Consider the following 19,594-nt stretch of genomic DNA (forward strand, 5'->3'; position numbering starts at 1 on the left):
TATTAACTTCAGTACGGGGCAAAAAAAGATAATTTTATAGGGGATTGAAATCCCCATAATATTTTTAAAAAGCATCACATTGTCATTTTTTAAAAAAAATTCTAAAGCTAAAGGGTTTTAGAATTTTTTGGTCTCTTTTCTAAGCATGAAGACACAACTGGCCTTTTCCTTCCACAGGCTATAAAGTTCATTCTGCTAAAGCTGGGGCCCATTACCGAGATTGAAGCTAAACTCCCATGGATTATTGTTGGAGAAGCTTTCAAACATATGGTAAAATCGGCTGCAGTGTATATCTACAAGGAGCATTTTGAGGTTCTTTTCAAATGTTTGGAAGTAAGTTTTCATTGCCAAGAAGTTGAAAAAAAATGATCTCCCCCCAAGAATAACATTTTGTGTGTGTTAAAGGAAAGGTGTGTAGTGTGTGTTTTTTCTGCAGTGGGAATATTAAAATAAATGTCGCACTAAGGAGGAAAGCCTGGCCTTTCATCTGTAGGGACAGAGGGCCTGATGGTTGTTGAACTGGTGTAGTTATGCTGTGCAATTTGGGGTGGGATTTGGGGAAGGTAACCACTGCTTTCCTGCCATGGTTTTAGCTGCCAGTGAAAATCCTTCTCATCCTCTCTTCCCACCCAGGCCAGTATAATAGCAATTCTTCGCCTTCTGCTATTCAAAGTTGTTTTATGTAATTAGTTCTTTTAATCTGGACTAGATTCTGATCTCGCACTAGTATACAACAGGGGTGAAGTCATGGCCCCACTGAAATCAATTACAAAACATGGACTTCAATAGGACCATGATTTCACCACAGGAGTCAGTGGAGTTACTGAGATCAATTGTGGTCAGAATCTGGCTCCAAGTGTTCACGTAAAGCTAAGCACAAAGTATTTGTTTCTTCTCCTGTTTTTTGCTATGCAATCTGTTAGCCTTCTGTGAAGGAGCACTTCACCTTGCAAGACATTTGTTTTCCATCCAAGAGATGTGAGATGTTCATTATTGGAACCATTTGGCTACATTTTTTCCTTTCCTGGAAGGGTTAATTTGTTGGATCAGAATAAGAAAGCTGGCAATAGTTTATCAGGCCAGTGGAACGTGCAGTTACCAGAATTGCTTCAGTTTAGCGTAATCCATGACAGGATCTGATCATTCATGTGAAACTGTCTCTTGCAGGAATCAGTGTTAGAATTGCAGGAGAAAATAACGAAGGCCAACTGTTGCGAAAGCTCAGAACAGATTGAAAAGATATTGCAAGTGTATTTGATTCTAGCAGAACATGCAAATGGGTCCAAAATCCCTCAACCTGAAGCAGTTTGTAAGGTGGGTCAGACCATCCTTTTGGCTACTGTGCACACAGGTGGAGGGTGGGAAACCAGAGCATCTGCAGTGTGCTCACTTGTTTTCTCTGGTTGTGGCTGTGTGCTGAGGTCTAGAAGTTGGGTCGGGGAAAGTCAGTTTGGCAACCTTTAGGAGCCACCCCAGCAAATCTATGGGAATTCCCCTGTGAAATATAATGATCGCTCCATCATCGTGATCTTATGGGTATCCTTCTCTAAATGAATCCTCCACTGAGAGCAGGAGAGGAGGAGAAGTGGTCATGGACAATTGCTGCTGGGGACCATGTGAGGGTATGATTCCTGAAGGAACTGTGCTGCTGTGGAGAAGGCAGCAGCCTGAGCAGCTGTGAAAGAGCATTTCCATGGAGGTCCTCATCCCCTCTGGCATGGCTGGGACGAGTCATTGTCCTGCGGTGCATGTGACCTTGCCTTTCTCTCTCTCTCTCTTTCCTCAGACGTTAGCAAAAATGTTACAAACACCTGATCTCTCAGCGCCTTGCTGTAAGACCCTGCTTAAAACGATTTCTGTTTTGCTGCTTGCTGAGAATGTTTTCCTGCCAGATGCTGTGACCAAGGAAACCATTGAGAAGGTAATGCAGTTCATTTTGCAACAGAAGAACCACGGATCAGTCTCTTTTGAATGAGTGGATTGCCACACACCCCACTTCTGTTCTAGGAAATGTGTTACTCAGGGCTACTCTCCTCCTTTTTGTGCAGACAAAGTACAAGCCAATCCCTGCCTCAGCATATGGTGAATTTAGGGGCTGATGCAAAGCCCAAGTCTGTTTGTTTATTTGTATGACAGTCGTGCCTTAGAAGTCCCATTATGCCAGGCCCTGTACAAACATACTCTGAGCATCAGTCCCTGTCTAAGCAGACAAGGAGCGGGAAAGGAAATGGAAGTGAAGTGATTTGCCCAAGGTTGTACAGCAGGTCAGTGGTAGAGCTGAGATTAGAGCCCAGGTCCCCTGACTGCAAGTCTAGTGACTGTCCAGTAGACTGTGCTGCCTCTTGACCTCCGGGACCTTTTTATCAGGCCCTTTGGCAAGCCTGGCAGTATTTTCTAAAGCAGGTTACAGGTCTATTTTAACACCCTTGCTGCTGCTGCTGCTGGACCCAGACACAATGCTGCTTTGCTAGTGTTTGCTTATTTTTAATCTGTTCTGTTGATTGAGGTGTATGTGGGATGGTAGTGTTTATTTTGGACATTTCAGTTTTCATGTGTTATTGAACATATTTATAATATAATTAATATGGGCAACTAGTGCTGTAGGAAAAATAGATTTGCAGAGCTAAACTAAGCAATGGAGGTACATCTCTTGTATTTCTTGCAAAGGATGAAACCAAAAAATGTTTTCACAATAATTAAATAAGGTTGGAGGAGTTATTAATTTCTGTCCGGTCTTTAGTGTTGATCTCTGGCTTAGTAGTATTAATTCTCTGCTTATCTACTTGAGTAATCCCATTAAACTCGATGGGGCTACTCATGTACATTGGAGTTATCTATGTGTGTAAGTGTTTGCAGGGTCAGGAAGGGGGTCGGTATTTATATGTAACTCCTTTTAGCACTAAGGAAACACAGTGTGCACTGAAGGAACATAGCTCATATGTCTTGATTCCCTTCATGAACAAATAAAGCTCTTGTTGCTTATATGCCCCTCCTAACCCTTTATTTGCACTTGACAGGCATTTGGAAGTGGGTTTGAAAGGTGCCTCCTTTTGGATTTCTCCCAAACAGTGTTTTCAATGAACCAGTTTGAGCAGGTAGGTGAAGTTTTCATTCATTTATTTATTTTATAGTCAGATGAGCAATGGAGGAATTGTGTTTCTAGGTGGGGAAAATGAGTCTGATGGAGAGTTGTTTTGAGTGCTGACCATAGAAATGCCATTACACTTGGCAAATTCATAATATATCTATTTCCTACGATGAGTCATTTTTATTTGACATATATTTGAACTATCCATCTTCTGTGACCTGATGGGAGTGAAAGGGGCTGTTAGTCAATATCAGAAGAATGAAAATGGCAATGCAAAAAATGTCTTTTCTTTACAATTTCATAGATTTTTAGGAGTCAGAAGGGACCATTGTAGTTATCTAATTTGAACTCCCACATAACACAGCTCAGGGGATTCCTGCTGGGTTACTGACGGGGCAGACATTGTCCAGGAGTCAAGGAGATGTCAGTGGTCTGTAGTTAGTGTTGTGTTGCAGCTTTGCATCTGACAGGGGCTGAACGCCCATTGTGGCTGCACACCTTCAATCCCTAGCCCCAACACACGCTCGCCAATATCTTTTCTCTGGTATTAGTGACTTTTTCATGGTAGATTGGTTAACAGAGGATGTGTCTCAATGGAGATATCAGTAGTCTGGGGATTTCAGGGTGTCTCTCACCTCTTCCCAGATCCTTTTTACACCCATAGCACAGCCCAGAGAGAGATGGGAAAAGTGCAAGGAGTGTGCAGAAAGGCTCTCGGTTTGAGACAGTCCCCCTTTTGAATATGTAAAAGACAGTAAATGGGGAGGATAAAAGAGGGTTCCTACCATAACGATTCACATCTCCTCCAAAAGCTGCTGGCAGCTTCCTCAGCTGAGATCTGGTCTCTGATACGATGATTCAGAAGCAGAAGCAGTGAAGGGGGCAGCAGATCTCTGTGTTGATGGAAGGAACGTAGGGAGAGGGAACAAGTGTGAAGATGTGGGGTTGGGATTTGTATGGAGGTGGGGAGGAGATGAATTTCTGTGCGGGGGTGGCAAAGGCTGAAATGGAGAACCAGGGATGTCTGGTGGGTGGGACCTGAGCATGGTGGCCCAGGACTCTGAGGAAAGGCATGGAGTTGAGGGAAGTAGGTTCTCTGCATGCTGTGAGGGGCTGTTCTTGGGAATCCTCAGCTCTGTTGGGAGCCTGGAGTTGGGATAGACCAGGGTCTTTGTGTCAAATCACTGGCTCCTCCAGGGCCCCCTGGTACTGATGCCTCATGTCTTGGTGATCTGATGCATCAGGACTGGAGGAAACCTCAGTACTGCAACAGCTCACCCCAAAGAGCTTGGCTTCCCTGGCACCAGTGTCTTGGATCCCTGATTTGCTTGGTTAGAATTGGAGAGGCATGTTAAATCTCGATTTCTTTTTCCTTTCAGCATTTTCTTCCGTGCTTTCTAGAGTACATTGAGGACTGCTTCTCTGAAGAAGACGTTCTAGCTAGGGATGAGGCCATGGCAATTTTGGCTAAACTCATTCTGGAGAAAGCAGAACCTCCCACTGTTGGCTCAATGGCTTTTGAAAAATATCCCCTTGTTTTTACAGAACCACCGATAGGGTAAGTCTCCTCACGCTCCACAGACACTGTTACCTCAGAGCTCTCTTTCGAAAGGTTTGGAACGTAGTGTTGCTAAGCAGACTGACGATGGCGTCAGAATTTCCACTTCACCTAGTGTTCACTTTTTCTTTGAGGACTTGGAATAATCTCTGCAGAGCTTGGCATTTAAATACTTGCTGCGTTTCGGTCACAGAAGGGGTGAATATTTGTCCCTTGTATAGGATTTTGTCTCATCTCAAAACAACATAGAAATACTTTTGCTTCCTAGCATTCTTTGCTCCTGAGAATATGGACATCAAGGGCAAGAGAACAGGAAGAAGCAAATCAAATTGTATCTGATTGTATCTCTCTCTCCTCAGCTTGTCTTTCATATGTCACACTTTTAGTCTTTAAGCTCTTTGGGTTTAGAGACCATATCTTCCTAAACATTTTGTTCAGCACAGGCGGGCCCCCATCCCGATTTGGATGTCTGGGTGGCACTGCAATATAAATACCCAAAAATGATTAGGAAGGAACAGCAGCAGCAGTCAAAATAAATATTCTGCTGGGATGAATTCCACGTGCTCCTACAGTCTATTTTTGTTTTAATCACATTTCCATTTAGATGGTATCCAAGTGTAAGCAGGATTCTCCCAATCAGGAGCTATTTTTGTACAATTCATCATTTCTCATAATAAATCTGCAGGGGAGTGCTGATTTTTACCTGTGGAGAGAGGAGGGAATTATTCCCCTTCTACACCCCCCCAAGCTTCATTTCCCTGAAATTTCATGAACATTTATTCTTCTCTACAGTAATAGTGAACTCTTTCTCCATTGGCCTTTGTGATTATTAAGGATTCAGTTATGAGTACGCTCCCCTGCACAGGCTACCAACATCACGGATGATCAAAGAGGGGGCAAGAGGAGAGCACTCGGTCACAAACTACTTCCTTGTCTGGTGCAGATTGGTGGGGAGTGGGAAGAACCAAGGGTCCTCAGTCTCCCTGTCCCAATGCACTTACCAGTACAGCTGAGTCAGCAACATAGGGGAAGTAATTTGCACCAGAAAACAGGCTGCTACAGTCACATACTCCCCCTGGAGCAAGGAGGAGGTAGTCAGTTGAGTCCTAGCTCTGCACCTGGGATAACACAGCTACATACTGCTCTCCAATCGGGGCAAATGGCAGGGCCCTTAGGTATCAAAAGGAAAATTTTCCTTATGACTAACTTCATCTTGGGCATTAGATTGATTTGTAGCTGATTGCAAATCAGATGTATATGCAGTTGTTTTGGAGGAAAGTTGGTTTATTTTCCAGGAGCTGCATCAGTTTGCTTGAGAACCACTTGGTGTAGATCAGGTCTGACAGCGGTGTTGGAAATGTGGAGGAATCCCTTTAATGAACACAGAGCAGCATCAAGAAAGACACCATTCTTTTATACTTGAAAATCAATGGAATAACAATGTTTACAGTACAGGAACAGATTCTGCTGGACTGCTGAATGCTGAGATGTAACCTTTTATGGAGCATTTTCTGCCTTCCACATTAGAAATGACTGCGTGGTACTTTGTGCCGGGGAAATAGTGAAGATCCCATTAGAAAGTGTACTATCCAAGTCAATGTGAAGCTTAGCCTTTTCTTAAAAGGAGCCAACTTAATTTTAAATGTCATAGGAAGGAAAGGTTCAACTGCTGTTAAACTAGGTTACTGATTAAGCTTGATTTTATTTTTAGATCCAATACAAGACAGAAAATGAGTAAGAGAAATGGAGAAAGGAAACAAATGCCAGTGTTGGATCATATTCTGTCTCTAATCCACTTACCAGAAAATGAAGACGTTATTGATCTTTCACACCCCTGGGCTGCCCTTGTTGTACTTCCGCATGTTAGGTGAGGATGCTAACCATTCTGTTACTGTTGTCTTGTGTCTGAATAGTAATGCTACATAGCTCATGTCTGATGTTTTTCACATATCGCTCTCCATTCAGAGCGTTTGCAAAGGAAAAGGAAAGTATTGTTACCCCCATTGTACAGATGGGGAAACTGAGGCACAGAGCCATGATGAGACTTGCCCATGGTTGCCCAGCAGGTCTGTGGCAGAGTTGGTAACAAAATGCAGGTTTCCTGCTTTCCTGTTCCGAAGGTCACATTTGCTGGCATGAAACGGAGCCCTTAGAATTTTGTTGTTTCAGTCCCTAGGAGGAGAGCATGCTCAGTCAGTGCAATGACATTTTGTTGAAGAAAGGCTTAGAACGTAATCATTGGTGATATGATTTAGGTTGTGAAATTGACTTAGCAAAATAGTTTACTAATAATCTGTTTGTTTGAAATCTATATTTAACATAAGAGAAATATGAGCGAGAACCCAATGTTATTGAGTGTCTGACTTTAACAAAGAAGTAAACATTTGTACCTTTATTTTTGGCAGACCAATAGACAAAGAAAAAATCCTGCTACCAGTTACAAGTTTTATAGAATCTCTCTTCCTGGGTATTGACAGAGGAAGGCTCCGCAAAGGTCAGTTACAGTCATCTCTTGTTCATTAACTTTTTACTGGCACATAAAAAGACATAACTCTGCAATTATACTAGCGACACAAGACATAACAATGAATAATAACTGCATTGTATCCTGATTTAATAAGCAACACAATGAAACATGAAAGGCAAGATGGAAAAAATAACATGCAGGAAATAATATACCAAACGCCATTTATAGTAATAATGGAATGGTGAAGTAAATGTCATGCCAGGGATACGTAATTGGACAAGAAGCCCACAAAAATATAGACTCAAAATCTGACTGACTGAGATGTTTAGAAAGATAGAATTTGAGAGAGAGATTGTGAAGAAAAGGAAGGGAGAGTAAAAGAAATGAAAACTAAACCAAGCTGGGTTATCAAAGTCAAGCTTATAGCAAAAAGATAGCGATACATTTTTACATGTGTTCTTTGACTTCATTGTTCACAATCTTTGGCTCCAGGTCTGGAATTTTCCTCTCGACATCCTGGGTCTTGGCAGTAATTCTAAAACTAAATAGCTTGCCTACATGTACAGCTTCACATATTAACAAATTGGTAGCTTTCTCTATAACCATTGCCCAGAGGAATTTTATGATTTAATTGGGAGTATGCATCAAAATTATAACACCGAGTGGCTTAAAAAATTCAGCTTCTTAGAGAAGTGTGAAAAAGTATCCAAACTTCCCTTAGAAAAGGGCTTTGAGGTCTATGGATGAAAAGGACTATATAAGAGGTAGGAATTCTTATTGGTTATTAAATCCATTATAATTACTATCAATCTGCATAGAAATAGCCAAAGTAGTAAGGTCAGACACTTTCGGCTACACTTCTCTAGTTACAAACTGTAGAAATGATCCCTGAAAGTACAGTCTTAGAAATATCCAAAGTAGTATGGATTCTGCTTTTCTTCTCTAATATTGCTTAGTCTGTGTCAGGAACAGCCCCTGTCCTTCCTAACCTCTTTTTTTTCTATGTGGCATCCAGCTGTTTTAATCTATTGTAATTTAAACGGGGGGGAAACAACCAACTTTCTAAATGGATATGTAAAGCCTGGTTCTGCCATCAGTTTCTGGTTTTAAATGGAGAGCTTCCCATTTATTTCACCAGGGAATTCCCTACACACACTAATGGTAAGAAAGAATCCCCAAGTAGCTGGGGAATCAAAGCAAATCAAAATGTGGGAGACAGAGATTCCTCAACTCCCATTCATTTTCAGTGAAAGTTGGGTGTTTAACTGTTCTTTGTGCCATTGTAAGGCTCCCTTGATGTCCCTGGCATTGGGACAGTGACTCTTCTGTAAGGGAAGAAGGAAGGGAGTGAACCCTGTGGGCAATTTAGGAGTGGCATTGGCAGGAACAGCGCTTCCCCATTCTTGGCTGAGAGGATTTTGGCTGCAGTTTGGTGTTGATTGTGATGGGAGTGGACCTGCGAGAGGTAGAGAAACTCTCTAACGCTAAAGAAGGGGCGCAGAAAGGAAACTACTTTCAGAGTTATCTTGGTAAATGAAAGCCCTGTCCCATAAATGTTTAATGGGAATTGAGCCCCTGAATCATGTAGATGGGTTTGCAAATCCCACCCTCCATTTTCAAGGTGTTATGGATATATGGATGCTTGTGCAATTATTGGGTTCCCCTTCTTCTCCCCTTTCCTTTCAGTAATGCATTTGACAGCTCTTTCTGGTTTCCCAAGCACCATTTGTTGAGCAAAATTCTCTGAGACCCACACAGCAGAGTTTAATGTCAGTACTGTGCTCTCCCCGTGTGCCCAGACTTCACATAGACACGAACTGAGTATTCTGCATGTTTAGGGACAGCAGCGTTTCAAGATGGAGATCTACCATGATGATCAGAGGAGAATTCTACTCTAAACTTTCATCATCGGTGGTGATAAATGTTGAATTGCTGCAGTTAACCCACAAATTACATTTTTATTTCTATGGCATGTGAAATTACATTATAATCCTGTACACCTCTGTGGCACCTCTCATTTGAGGATCCCAAAGCACTTTACAAACAGGAATTCAATGTGAATGAATAACTACAGTTTGTTCCCATTCCCTCTGTCCCTAGGAAGCTTGTTTGTGGCCTGTCAAGCTGTGAGCACGCTACTTAGTTTAGCAGAATCTTCTGAAATTCTCCATTTGTTACCTGTGGAACGTGTGAAGAACTTGGTGAGGTAAGTGAACTCTTGACTCTCTGGTGTTCCACTTAATGTAGTGAAGAGATAACTTTGCCTTTATTTAAAGGCTATTAAGCAAAACAAACATGCTTGCTTTGTTTGTTTCCTGATGTCTTACACCAGCATGTTTCTTCAGGTTTTTAGCCATCCGGGGTAGGGATGTTGTCAGGCACTGCCAGCTTACTGTACTGTATGGCGTACGCTTTATAGCCCTGTCTCCATAATAACAATCTGCTCCTTTGAATTGTGTGAAAGCTGCAGATTAACTTTTGTTGCTGTTGAATGTGTGAATGCAACAATGCTGATTTTATCTTGCGGGATTGCAGCCAGGAATCTTATATTTTGTTTTACTTTCAAAAAAAAAAAAAAAAAAGTAAAGTGAAAATAGTCTCGGCTAAACATAAATATCACATTTTAATTCTTATTGTGGTCTAGAGGATTCTCCTACAGTATTAGGAGGATTCCATTCCCCCATTAGATATTGATTTTAGACATTATTTTGTACTCTCCCGCAGTAAGAGGGAGCACCTTGCTTTTGATCTCTGCATTTTAATAAGCACTTATGAAAACTGACTATTCCATTAACCCTCTTCAACTAATAATTAACGTATATAATAACTAGGGGCCTACCAAATTCACAGTCCATTTTGGTCAATTTTATGGTCATAGGATTTTAAAAATAGTAATTTTCATGATTTCAGCTATTTAAATCTGAAATTTCACAGTGTTGTAATTGTAGGGGTCCTGACCCAAAAAGGAGTTGATGGGGGGAGGTGCCCAAAGTTGTTGCAGTACTGCTACCCTTACTTCTCTGCTGCTGCTGGCGGCGGCGCTGGCGCTGCCTTCAGAGCTGGGCAGCTGCAGAGCAGCTGCTGTTGGCCAGGAGCCCAACTCCGAAGGCAGAGCCGTCGCCAGCAGCAGCGCAGAAGTAAGGGTGGCATGGTATGGTATTGCCACCCTTATTTCTGCACTGCTGCTGGCGGGGCGCTGCCTTCAGAGCTGGGCGCCTGGCCAGCAGCCGCCACTCTCCGGCCGCCCAGCTCTGGAAGGCAGTGGAGAAGTAAGGGTAACAATACCGTGATCCTCCTAAAATAACTTGTGACCCTCCTGCAACTCCCTTTTGGGTCAGGACTCCCAATTTGAGAAATGCTGGTCTCCCCCATGAAATTTGTATAGTATAGGGTAAAAGCACGCACAAGATCAGATTTCACGGTCCGTGATGTGTTTTTCATGGCCATGAATTTGGTAGGGCCCTAATAATAACTGAGCAATTACAGAAAGTGTTTAAGATCTGTATGATCTCCCAATATAGTTCTCCCAATCCAGCCAGAGAAAACAAATTGGGACTTGCAGCATTACTACTTATATGGGCCTCCATCACCACTGTATTTGAGTGCTTGACAATCATTAATGGATTTTATCCTCATAGCACCCCTGTGCAGGTCCCTGCTCATTCAGGATCTCTGCATGCACACGCTTAACCTTCCAGCCACAGAGCTGCAGGTCCAGTTACAGGCAGAGAGGGAAATGAAAGACCCTCACATGTCTCATTTGCCCTGCGTAATTTAGACCTTACTGGTGTGTAATGTGCTAGCAGAATCCTGATTTGGGGGAAGAGGGTTCCCCCATATGAGGTTTTTTTTTTTTTTTTTTTTTTTAATCGTGGTTCACCTTGTACAATAATAAACAAATATTTTGTTTCAGCACCTTTCCTTCAGACCCATCGGTCTTGCTACTGGCTGATCTCTATTATACGAGGTTGGCTTTGTGTGGTTGCCAGGATCCTCTTTCCCATGAGAACTTAATGGATTTGTTTGATAAACTGAAAACAAATATTTCCTCCAGCACCTCCAAGGTAATCTTCTTTTCTAACCGTTTCCAGTATGTGCAAGATGATTTGTGTGTTAATGGAAAAAGTTTTTAGAGTAGCAGCCGTGTTAGTCTGTATCCGCAAAAAGAACAGGAGTACTTGTGGCACCTTAGAGACTAACAAATGTTTGTCTCTAAGGTGCCACAAGTACTCCTGTTCTTTTTAATGGAAAAATGAATTCTTAACTAGCGGTATTGGAAATAAGCTAAATAAAAAAGACCTAAAGGTGAAATGTGCAATTATGTGCAAGAGTGAATGCCCTTCATCTCTTTAAAATTGTGCCATTTTCAATGGCCTTTCACCATTTGCAGTACGCCTCTAAAACATGCTTTCACTTTTAATAGGTCCGACTCTTGACAATAAGGATTTTAAATCATTTTGAGGCTCAGCTTCCTACATCAACCAAGGTAGTTTTACAATTTCTGCTTTAACATTTCAAAACCACGGGGGTGTTGTTTTTAATATAAGCGGTTTTCTTGACACTGACTTTATTTGCCAGTTACACATGCTAGTCTCTGTTCTTTAGCTAAAGTGGGCTCCCTTTATACTTATTTGTTTTTTCAGACTGTAATTTTATGGGCCCGATCCTCAGCCGGTGGAAATCTCTGTAGCTCCATCAAATTCAGTGGAGCTATGCCAGTTTACAGCAGCTGAGCCTGTGCCTTTAAATAGTGAATTATGACAAAACAATTGTCTAGAGGAATCCTCTAACAAAAGGCATTTCACTGGTTTGTTCAGGATGATGGAACAGGAGAGCTTCAGTCCGTGTTTGCCATATTACTTCAAGCTGAACTCGTGCCAGCCAGTGTGAATGATTATAGAGAAAAACTTCTTCATTTAAGGAAACTGAGGCATGATGTGGTGCAGTCTACAATACCAGATGGACCTTTACATGAGGTGAGAAGTTACTGCCGAAAGGTACAATGGATTGTTTCCTTTTTATAAGGCAAGAAAATTTTGCATTTTACTTCATCATGCGTTTTTTCAGTGACTTGTGAAGGCTTCAGTAAATGCAGGCTGGAAAGAAACTAATCATCTTGAGTGAGTTAGGAGCTCAACTTTCATTACTAGTCACTGGGACTTTGCTGCTCCCGACTCCCTTTAGTTTGCAGCACCAGAGCTCAAAGACGTGGGGCTTTCCCCTGAAGATTAATAGTGAGTAAGGTGGAAAGACATCAGCATCCCGAACAAACACCTCATCAAGCACCCAACCAAAGACCCATGCGGGTTTTCGCTCCCATGGAAAATATGGTTCACTTTAAATCACATCCACACATTGCATGGTATTACGTGCCTGACTTCTCCAGAGGTGGAGGCATACAAATGTATGTCGGTATAACTACATCACTCCGGTGTGGAAAATCCACACCCCTGAGTGACATAGTTATATTGATGTGACTTCCAGTGTAGACTGTGCTGTGTTGACAGGAGGGCTTCTCCCGTTGCCATAGCTACCACCAATACCAAGGGAGTTGGAGAAGCTCTCCCTTTAGCGTAGGTAGCATCTTCATTAAGATCTGCAGCGCTGTAAGTGTAAACAAGCCCTCAGGCACAGTCCTATTTGTGACTGCCAAAAACAGAAGTCAAACTCTAGAACAGTGCCCAAAACCACCGTATTCCAGTGGTATCTCTGCTATCCACTCCACATCACTGGAAGCAATCAATTGGATTGCCAGCCTAGGCTTGGACATCTGACATTGCTGTTTTTAAGCCAAAAGAAGACAATGGCTTGAGTGCTTTTGAAAGTCCCACCTGAGCAATCGTCTCTCTAGCCTTTCTCCAATGGCCAGTGCTCGATGCTTCAGAGGAAAGGATAAGGTGCCATAATGCATTTAAATGTGCAGTATTGCACTAAGTTGGGAAATATCTTTGATTCCATTTGGTGATCAGCATGTCTTGTTGTTGGGTGTTTTTATCCTGAACTGACTAAACTATATTTGCCTCAATATCTAGCAGGGGCAAAAACCGAAAAAAAGTGATGGTATTTCGATAAACGTTCTAAACACGTCTGTAAAGAGTAATGAGAGGAAAGCAGGTGGAGGTGATGCGAAGGGCTGGGGTGAGCTGTTAGCAATTTATCCCCTGACCTGGCAACAAATTCTGTGTCATTGGACCTCAGTGGAGCTCTGCATGGGCTCAGGGGTCTGCCTACTTGGAGCTCATTGCAGGATTGAGGCCTTATAGATTGCAGGGACATCTCTCTATGGTTGCTGAATCTGACCATGCTGCTGTGGGCTGTCAAGGCTGCTACGATCCGGATTTTTCATGTACTAGCTAAATATTAACTTATTACTACTGATACTTAAGTGCTTTTATAACGTTCCTTCTTGAGTTGTAAACTCCTTGGGGCAGGGATTGTGTGTGTGTCTATGTCACTTAGCTCAATGAGGAGCCGAATCCAGATGGGCCCTGGGTCTAATGCAATGTAAGCACTTCAGGGCAGGGAATACTCTTGTTTATATGTTTGAGTAGTGCCTAGCACAATGTGGCCTTGGCACTACCAGAGTACAAATAATAATCTAACTGTCTTAATTATGGGTGTTGATTCTGAGAGATTTTAACTTGACTTTATTGCTTTTTCTTGCAGTTCATCGATCAGTGAAGCTGTTTTTATACTTACTTTAAATATCATTGTTAGCTTTTTAAAACAAAAGTTTTCTTGTGTGTCGCTGTAGGTGCCTCTTCAGTATTTACTGGGAATGCTCTATATTAACTTCAGCCCTCTCTGGGATCCTGTTGTTGAGCTCATAACGTAAGTATGTGCTAGTGGATGGTGGGAGCCTCAGTTGTATTGTTGCAGCTGCCCCCAGGCCTTTAAAAAACAAAATAAAAATGTGTCGCATCCCTAAAAATAAATGTAAGCAAGGCGTATGTTTACATGAGGTACCATAGAAATGCCTCTGATCTGTCAAGTAAATCTTGCTCTTTATAGACTGCTACTTTTTAACTGGTTTTTGTGGTGTACAAATATTAAAGACGACTCATAGGCAAAAGTATTGTTAAATTACATCTGGGGTTGGGACATAAAGGTAACAGGCTCGAATCCAAGATAGCCAACTCCTGATCTCACACTATTATGACCATCATATGATAGGTGTTATAGAAATAACAAATCAGTCCATCTCTCCTTCCTCCCCTCACTAAGGGTCTGGTGCAAAACCTACTTAATTACTGTCTTGTTTATTGTTAGGTCTCATGCAAATGAAATGGAGAATAAACAGTTTTGGAAAGTCTATTATGAGCACTTGGAGAAAGCGGCTGTCTATGCTGGTAATTCATGTTTTGTAGATGTTTAGACACTAACTTAGCTATGGTCCAGGTGGTTCATGAACAGGGCTGGTTTTATGCTCTGGTGTGCTCCAAACTGGCAAAAGGGGAAAAATCAGGACATAAGTTTTTCCCCTCCCCTTCTGGCCTCATTTCTCGAGGGAGAGAGCGGAGATCTGTCAGAATTGTTGCCTTCCCATGGTTTGAGCATTGGCCTGCTAAACCCAGGGTTGTGAGCTCAATCCTTGAGGGGACCACTTAGGGTTCTGGGGCAAAATCAGTACTTGGTCCTGCTAGTGAAGGCAGGGGGCTGGACTCGATGACCTTTCAGGGTTCCTTCCATTTCTATGAGATAGGTATATCTCCATATATTATTATTATTTCTACTTCCCATGAGGTAAATAGGGGCAATCCATGGGTTGCAGAGTCATCCTAGCATATGGGGCACCAGGCAGTGCTTGCTTTGTGCCGAAACTGGTTCTTCCCATGATGATGATGAGGGACTGTAGGAGTCTGTGAGGATTTTCAGTAATGTCTAGTCTCTAGAGAATCTTTCTTCGTCACCCTGTTCAACATGGAATCAGTAGAATTTCTGCCAAATGTATCTGTTTTCCTTGACCCTGCTCTTGAATGTGAATACTGGGTTCACTGTATGGCACAAGGACAGCCATTTATTGGGGCTACTTGTGCTTAAAGTTAGGCCCCTTGCTGAAGTTCTGACATCCCAGGTACCTTCTAACCTGTATTGCAGTCAGATCAATATTAAGCAGAATTTGCTAGATAGATGGCAAACATTAATATAAACGGTTGCTGTTATTTATCCCAGGGCACTGACCCCACCACCAGTAATTACTGAATAAGCTCTTTGAAGTTTTCTTGAAGTAATGAGGACCATGGTTTGTTTCCTATATAGAGAGGGAGCTGCAAGATGAGCTTAGTGAAGAGCAGGCAGGCACTACAGATGCTGAGAGTGAGAAGATCCAAGAAGGAAATGTGGGAAGCCTGTATCTCGAGCAGCTGAGGTTTAGAACGGATTGCAGTGAGCGGATAGATTACGCAAACTTCCGGTTTCTGCTTTGGAAGGCGTTGGCCAAGTTTCCAGACAGAGTGGAGCCCAGGTCAAGGGAGCTTTCCCCACTTCTCTTGAGATTCATTAGGTAAGTGACATGTTCGGCGATGAGACATGTTGCTTGGAAATGTCATAAATGAAGGCAGAGTTACTAGGGTCCCTATAAGACAACTGATGGGTGGTTTGTTTTTTTTAATGGATGTTATTTCTTGAGACCTAAATTTTATATTGAAGTTGGTCCTTCCTTTCGGTTAAACATAGCTCATGCTAGAGAGAGTGGAAAAAATAAAGCAACCTGAAATGTAAGCTGTCAATTGGCTGCTGTGTTGAGCCCCAGTTTACTAATGAGTTCTGGTGAGACAGCCTCGCTACTGCTACGGAGGGTGTAGTTTCAAAGGAAGTAAAGTGTCTTGGAAATAGACTTGACGATGAGGCTCCTCCTTGTCTCCCCTGTTGTAAAATGAAAGCATGTATTTTTATTCAGCCAGAAATAGGAAAATACCTTTTAGTGTATCTAGGGCCTGGTTCGGTGCCCACTAAAATCAGTGGGAGTCTTTCTATTCACTCCAGCAGGCTGTGAATTAGGCCCTCACTCTATTTCCCCTGCCAGCCCTTGACTCTTCTTTACAGTGTATTTCCTACAGTGCTTTGTCTAGTTTGCTTTTAACTGTTTTCAAGTAAGAGGGCTTCTACTATGTAATACATCATCGATTCCTATACTTCCTAACTTACATTTTCACACATCCCTGCCAACTTTTTAAAAAAATTCTCCCATTCTACTTAGATTCACTTTCTCTTCTTTTTCCTTACCACATTTTTCTGATCTTAGTCCTTTAATTTTTTTTCCCTTTCATTGTCTTTTGCCTTTACATTTGCTCACTTCCTTTAATATCTCCGCCATTCCCAATAGAAGAAATGCCCATCTGCATGCTGAAATGAACCGCTTTTGGGGATCTTCAACTGTACAGTGTCACCAGGTACAACTCTGTGGATAATTGGAACTTCCAATTGTGAACAGCTTCAAACAAACCTCACGCCAGCAGATACTGTTCTATTGATTTGATTTGATTTATTTTTAATATAGCAATGAGTATTACCCAGCAGATTCTCTGGTGGCTCCAATCCAGGATCTTAGAAAGAAAAACAGAGGTGCAGTAGAAGAGGAAGAAAAACCCACTGAAGAGATGCACCAAGCTACCCAGGAGGTGGAGAAAGAGGAGGTGGAGGGAATGGTAGAACCAGTGGTTGAAGGGTTGCAAAAAAAGAAAACGAGAAGAGCTGCAGCAAAGTGAGTTTTGCTTTTGTTTGATTGGGCAGGGAGCAAGTGAAATGCAAACATTAACCGTTTGGTGTTTTAAAAGGCTTCGTAGGAATGGGGTGACTCACTTGGTTATGATCACTGGGCTTATGTGCATCCCTTTCCCCTTCCTTCGTCTGTTCCAGTCTTTTGTGAGCTCTTTGGGGGGGGAAGACGGGGGGTCCTGGCCCCATGCGACACCTAGCACTAGTGGGGGACCCTGACCGGAGCCTCTGGGCACAACCGTAAGATGGGTATTAGGCCATAGCTTTGCATAATTTGAAGCAAAAATAGTGCGGGGTCTAGGGATCCCAATTTTGGTTGGATGTATTCCTGGAGGTTTCATCACTAACCTTTAATTCCTGGAGACTCAGGACAGTCCTGTGGGGGTTGGCAGCCCTAGCAGGATTCCAAAGTTACTGTTTGGGGGGGGAAATAACCGTTGCCTCTGTGTGTGTCTGCTTTTCTTTTAAAGTCAGTGGGAGCTGATGGGCATGCAGGCCTTTTGAAAATCATTGTAGGCACCCAATTACAGATTTCAGAGTCTAGCTTTAGACACCCATTTTTGAAAATCTTGGCCCTGATGTCCTTGTTCTGGACAGGTTTTCTGGTATTTCTTGCTATAAATATATGCTATTGTGACATCATTGTTCAACAATATCAAGTTATTTTGTGAGTAAATTGTCTATGGCTTGTGTCTTAAAACACAGTTTTGAAACTTCTTGATTATGGCCTTTTTACCCTGCTGATATCTGTCAAATACACATTTTAGGTGATTCAAATGAACTATTTTTGCCTGTTTGAGAATGACATTTGTAGCAACAAAGAACTTTAAAAATGTCATCTTGCACATTAAGATGCAATAAATTCTAGTCTATATTCTGGCTTAGTTGTAGGTGTTTTATCAGTTCTATTATTTTGTTCTGTTCCCTGAGCTGAGTGGTTCAGATCTGTGAATTAGTAATAATTACAAAAATCAGATTGTCACCAGATTTGAACTTCTGCTTCAGAATGTTCTTGTTCCTAAATGGAAACTTTTAAAATGCTGGTAGCAATAACTAAGGTGCAAAAGGTTTACTGGGTAGTTGTTAATGAATTCTTTAGTGAACACTTTTCCTCTTGACCCTGAACGACTCATTATACTGTCAGATTTGCACCACTGTAGTTTAGGCTCTTACAAAATGTATATTACAAACTCCTCCTTGAAAACGATGGAAAAAAAGAGCTAGGCGTGATCTGAGAGACTAGTGTGTGCCTGGTAACACGTATTGTGCACAACTCCATCATGAGTCCTCATTCAGCGGAGACCATATTACAGTAGGTAATGGTTACAGCACCTCCCTTTGCTGGGGTTAGACAGGGTGGAGGAAATTCAAATCACGTGGCAGATTCAGTAGAAATTTTTTGGTGTGGACCTCTGCAGGTAGCTGCTGAATCAGTGTAGACTCGTGCTGTTCTGCACGTGTACCTTTTTGACCAGTCCTGATCATTTTTGGCACGGTTGATTTCCCTTCTCCTCCCCTTCCCCCCACTTCTCCCTTTCCCCAGCAAGTGGAGATGTGGCTGTTCTTGGGTGGTGCAGTCCTGTCCCCAGGTCCAGTTTATCCCTACCACTCTTTTGCACTGGTATACAGCAAATCCTTCCACTGCCATTTGAGCCTGTTGGTAAGTGTAGCCCTACATACCGACGTTCAGAAACTTAGAATCTTGGTGCCATTCTCCTGCCCGTTGGCAATAACACAGGGTGTGTATCTGTTTCATTGTTAAAAGCGTGTTTTGTTTTTGTTTCAGGCAGCTAATAGCCCATTTGCAAGTTTTCTCCAAGTTTTTGAATCCACGTGCGCTGTATCTGGAATCAAAGTTAAATGAGTTGTACAATCAGGTAATAATACTTAACATTTTTGTATTGCTTAATAAACAAATATATTCCTGTCTTATCTGAACACCAAGCCAAAGGGTCCTTCTTTGTAAAGAGAATGACTGACTGTTGCAGTGTACAGCAGTTATGTCTTAAAGGGACACAGTCAACTTGAATATCACTATCTGAAAATTTTGCACTCTGTTAAAAGTGACTCCTAACATTACCATAGCTCAGCAGTTCTTGACCTTTTCTGTATTGTAGCCCCATGGTACAAAGGAAAGTTTCAGGATCCCCTTTCCATCTAGCCATGGAGAAAGAAAACTTGGTCATGACCATCAGTCGAAGCCCTGGTCTACACCTAAAATTCAGATTGACCTAGTATGTCGCTCAGGGGTGTGAGAAATTCACACTCTTCGAGTGCTGTAGTTAAGCCAGCCTCACTGCCTCTTGGAGAAGTGGATTACCTGCATTGACAGGAAAATCTCTTCCCTCAGTGTTGGGAAGCGTCAATGGGCGCTACAGTGGCATAGCTGTGCTTCTGTAGTGCCTGTAGCGTACACGTGCCCTGAGAAACCATGCCAGATAGCTGAGAGAGATTGGAGAGAAAAATGCCTTTCTCTTTATTTTTCTGTTTCTTCCCTTTTGTTCTTTGATAGTGTCCATCCTTCCCCAGGCTCTGCATAGGGGTTTTACCAGTAACAGGCAGCAAGCGGTAGCCAGAGGTGTGGCTTGTCTCTGCCTAAAAGTCCCCGTCTAAACATAAATGGGGAGAAGGGGAAAAAGTAATTTTTAAGGGAAATTATAAATCCAAGATATGCTATTTAAAGGGTGCTCCCTCAGGAAACCGGACTGAGTTTATCAACTTGAATTTTTTGGAAATAAGTCCCTGTAAAAGTGTTGTGCCAAAA

At 42.2% G+C, this 19,594-nt stretch overlaps 1 protein-coding gene and 1 pseudogene across 3 annotated transcripts in view; one reads left to right on the forward strand and one right to left on the reverse strand.

The window, feature by feature from the left end:
• UTP20 (UTP20 small subunit processome component) overlaps positions 1–19,594 on the forward strand; it is an 83,317-nt gene that overhangs the window by 10,971 nt on the left and 52,752 nt on the right. For all 3 annotated transcript variants that reach the window (XR_004646158.1, XM_034773784.1, XM_034773794.1), the window contains 16 exons: positions 178–333; positions 1,168–1,314; positions 1,787–1,921; positions 3,018–3,095; positions 4,468–4,646; positions 6,358–6,513; positions 7,052–7,140; positions 9,214–9,319; positions 11,027–11,177; positions 11,537–11,599; positions 11,931–12,089; positions 13,868–13,944; positions 14,383–14,462; positions 15,373–15,616; positions 16,613–16,816; positions 18,617–18,707. Coding sequence is in view for 2 of the 3 variants with exons in the window: in XM_034773784.1 (XP_034629675.1) it covers positions 178–333; positions 1,168–1,314; positions 1,787–1,921; positions 3,018–3,095; positions 4,468–4,646; positions 6,358–6,513; positions 7,052–7,140; positions 9,214–9,319; positions 11,027–11,177; positions 11,537–11,599; positions 11,931–12,089; positions 13,868–13,944; positions 14,383–14,462; positions 15,373–15,616; positions 16,613–16,816; positions 18,617–18,707 (2,115 nt within the window). In the remaining variant the exon portion in view is untranslated. The remainder of the gene's footprint in view (positions 1–177; positions 334–1,167; positions 1,315–1,786; positions 1,922–3,017; positions 3,096–4,467; positions 4,647–6,357; positions 6,514–7,051; positions 7,141–9,213; positions 9,320–11,026; positions 11,178–11,536; positions 11,600–11,930; positions 12,090–13,867; positions 13,945–14,382; positions 14,463–15,372; positions 15,617–16,612; positions 16,817–18,616; positions 18,708–19,594) is intronic.
• On the reverse strand, positions 7,915–8,017 carry LOC117871431 (annotated as a pseudogene).

Source organism: Trachemys scripta, chromosome 1, assembly GCF_013100865.1.
Source record: "Trachemys scripta elegans isolate TJP31775 chromosome 1, CAS_Tse_1.0, whole genome shotgun sequence".
NCBI classification, from domain to species: Eukaryota; Metazoa; Chordata; order Testudines; family Emydidae; genus Trachemys; species Trachemys scripta.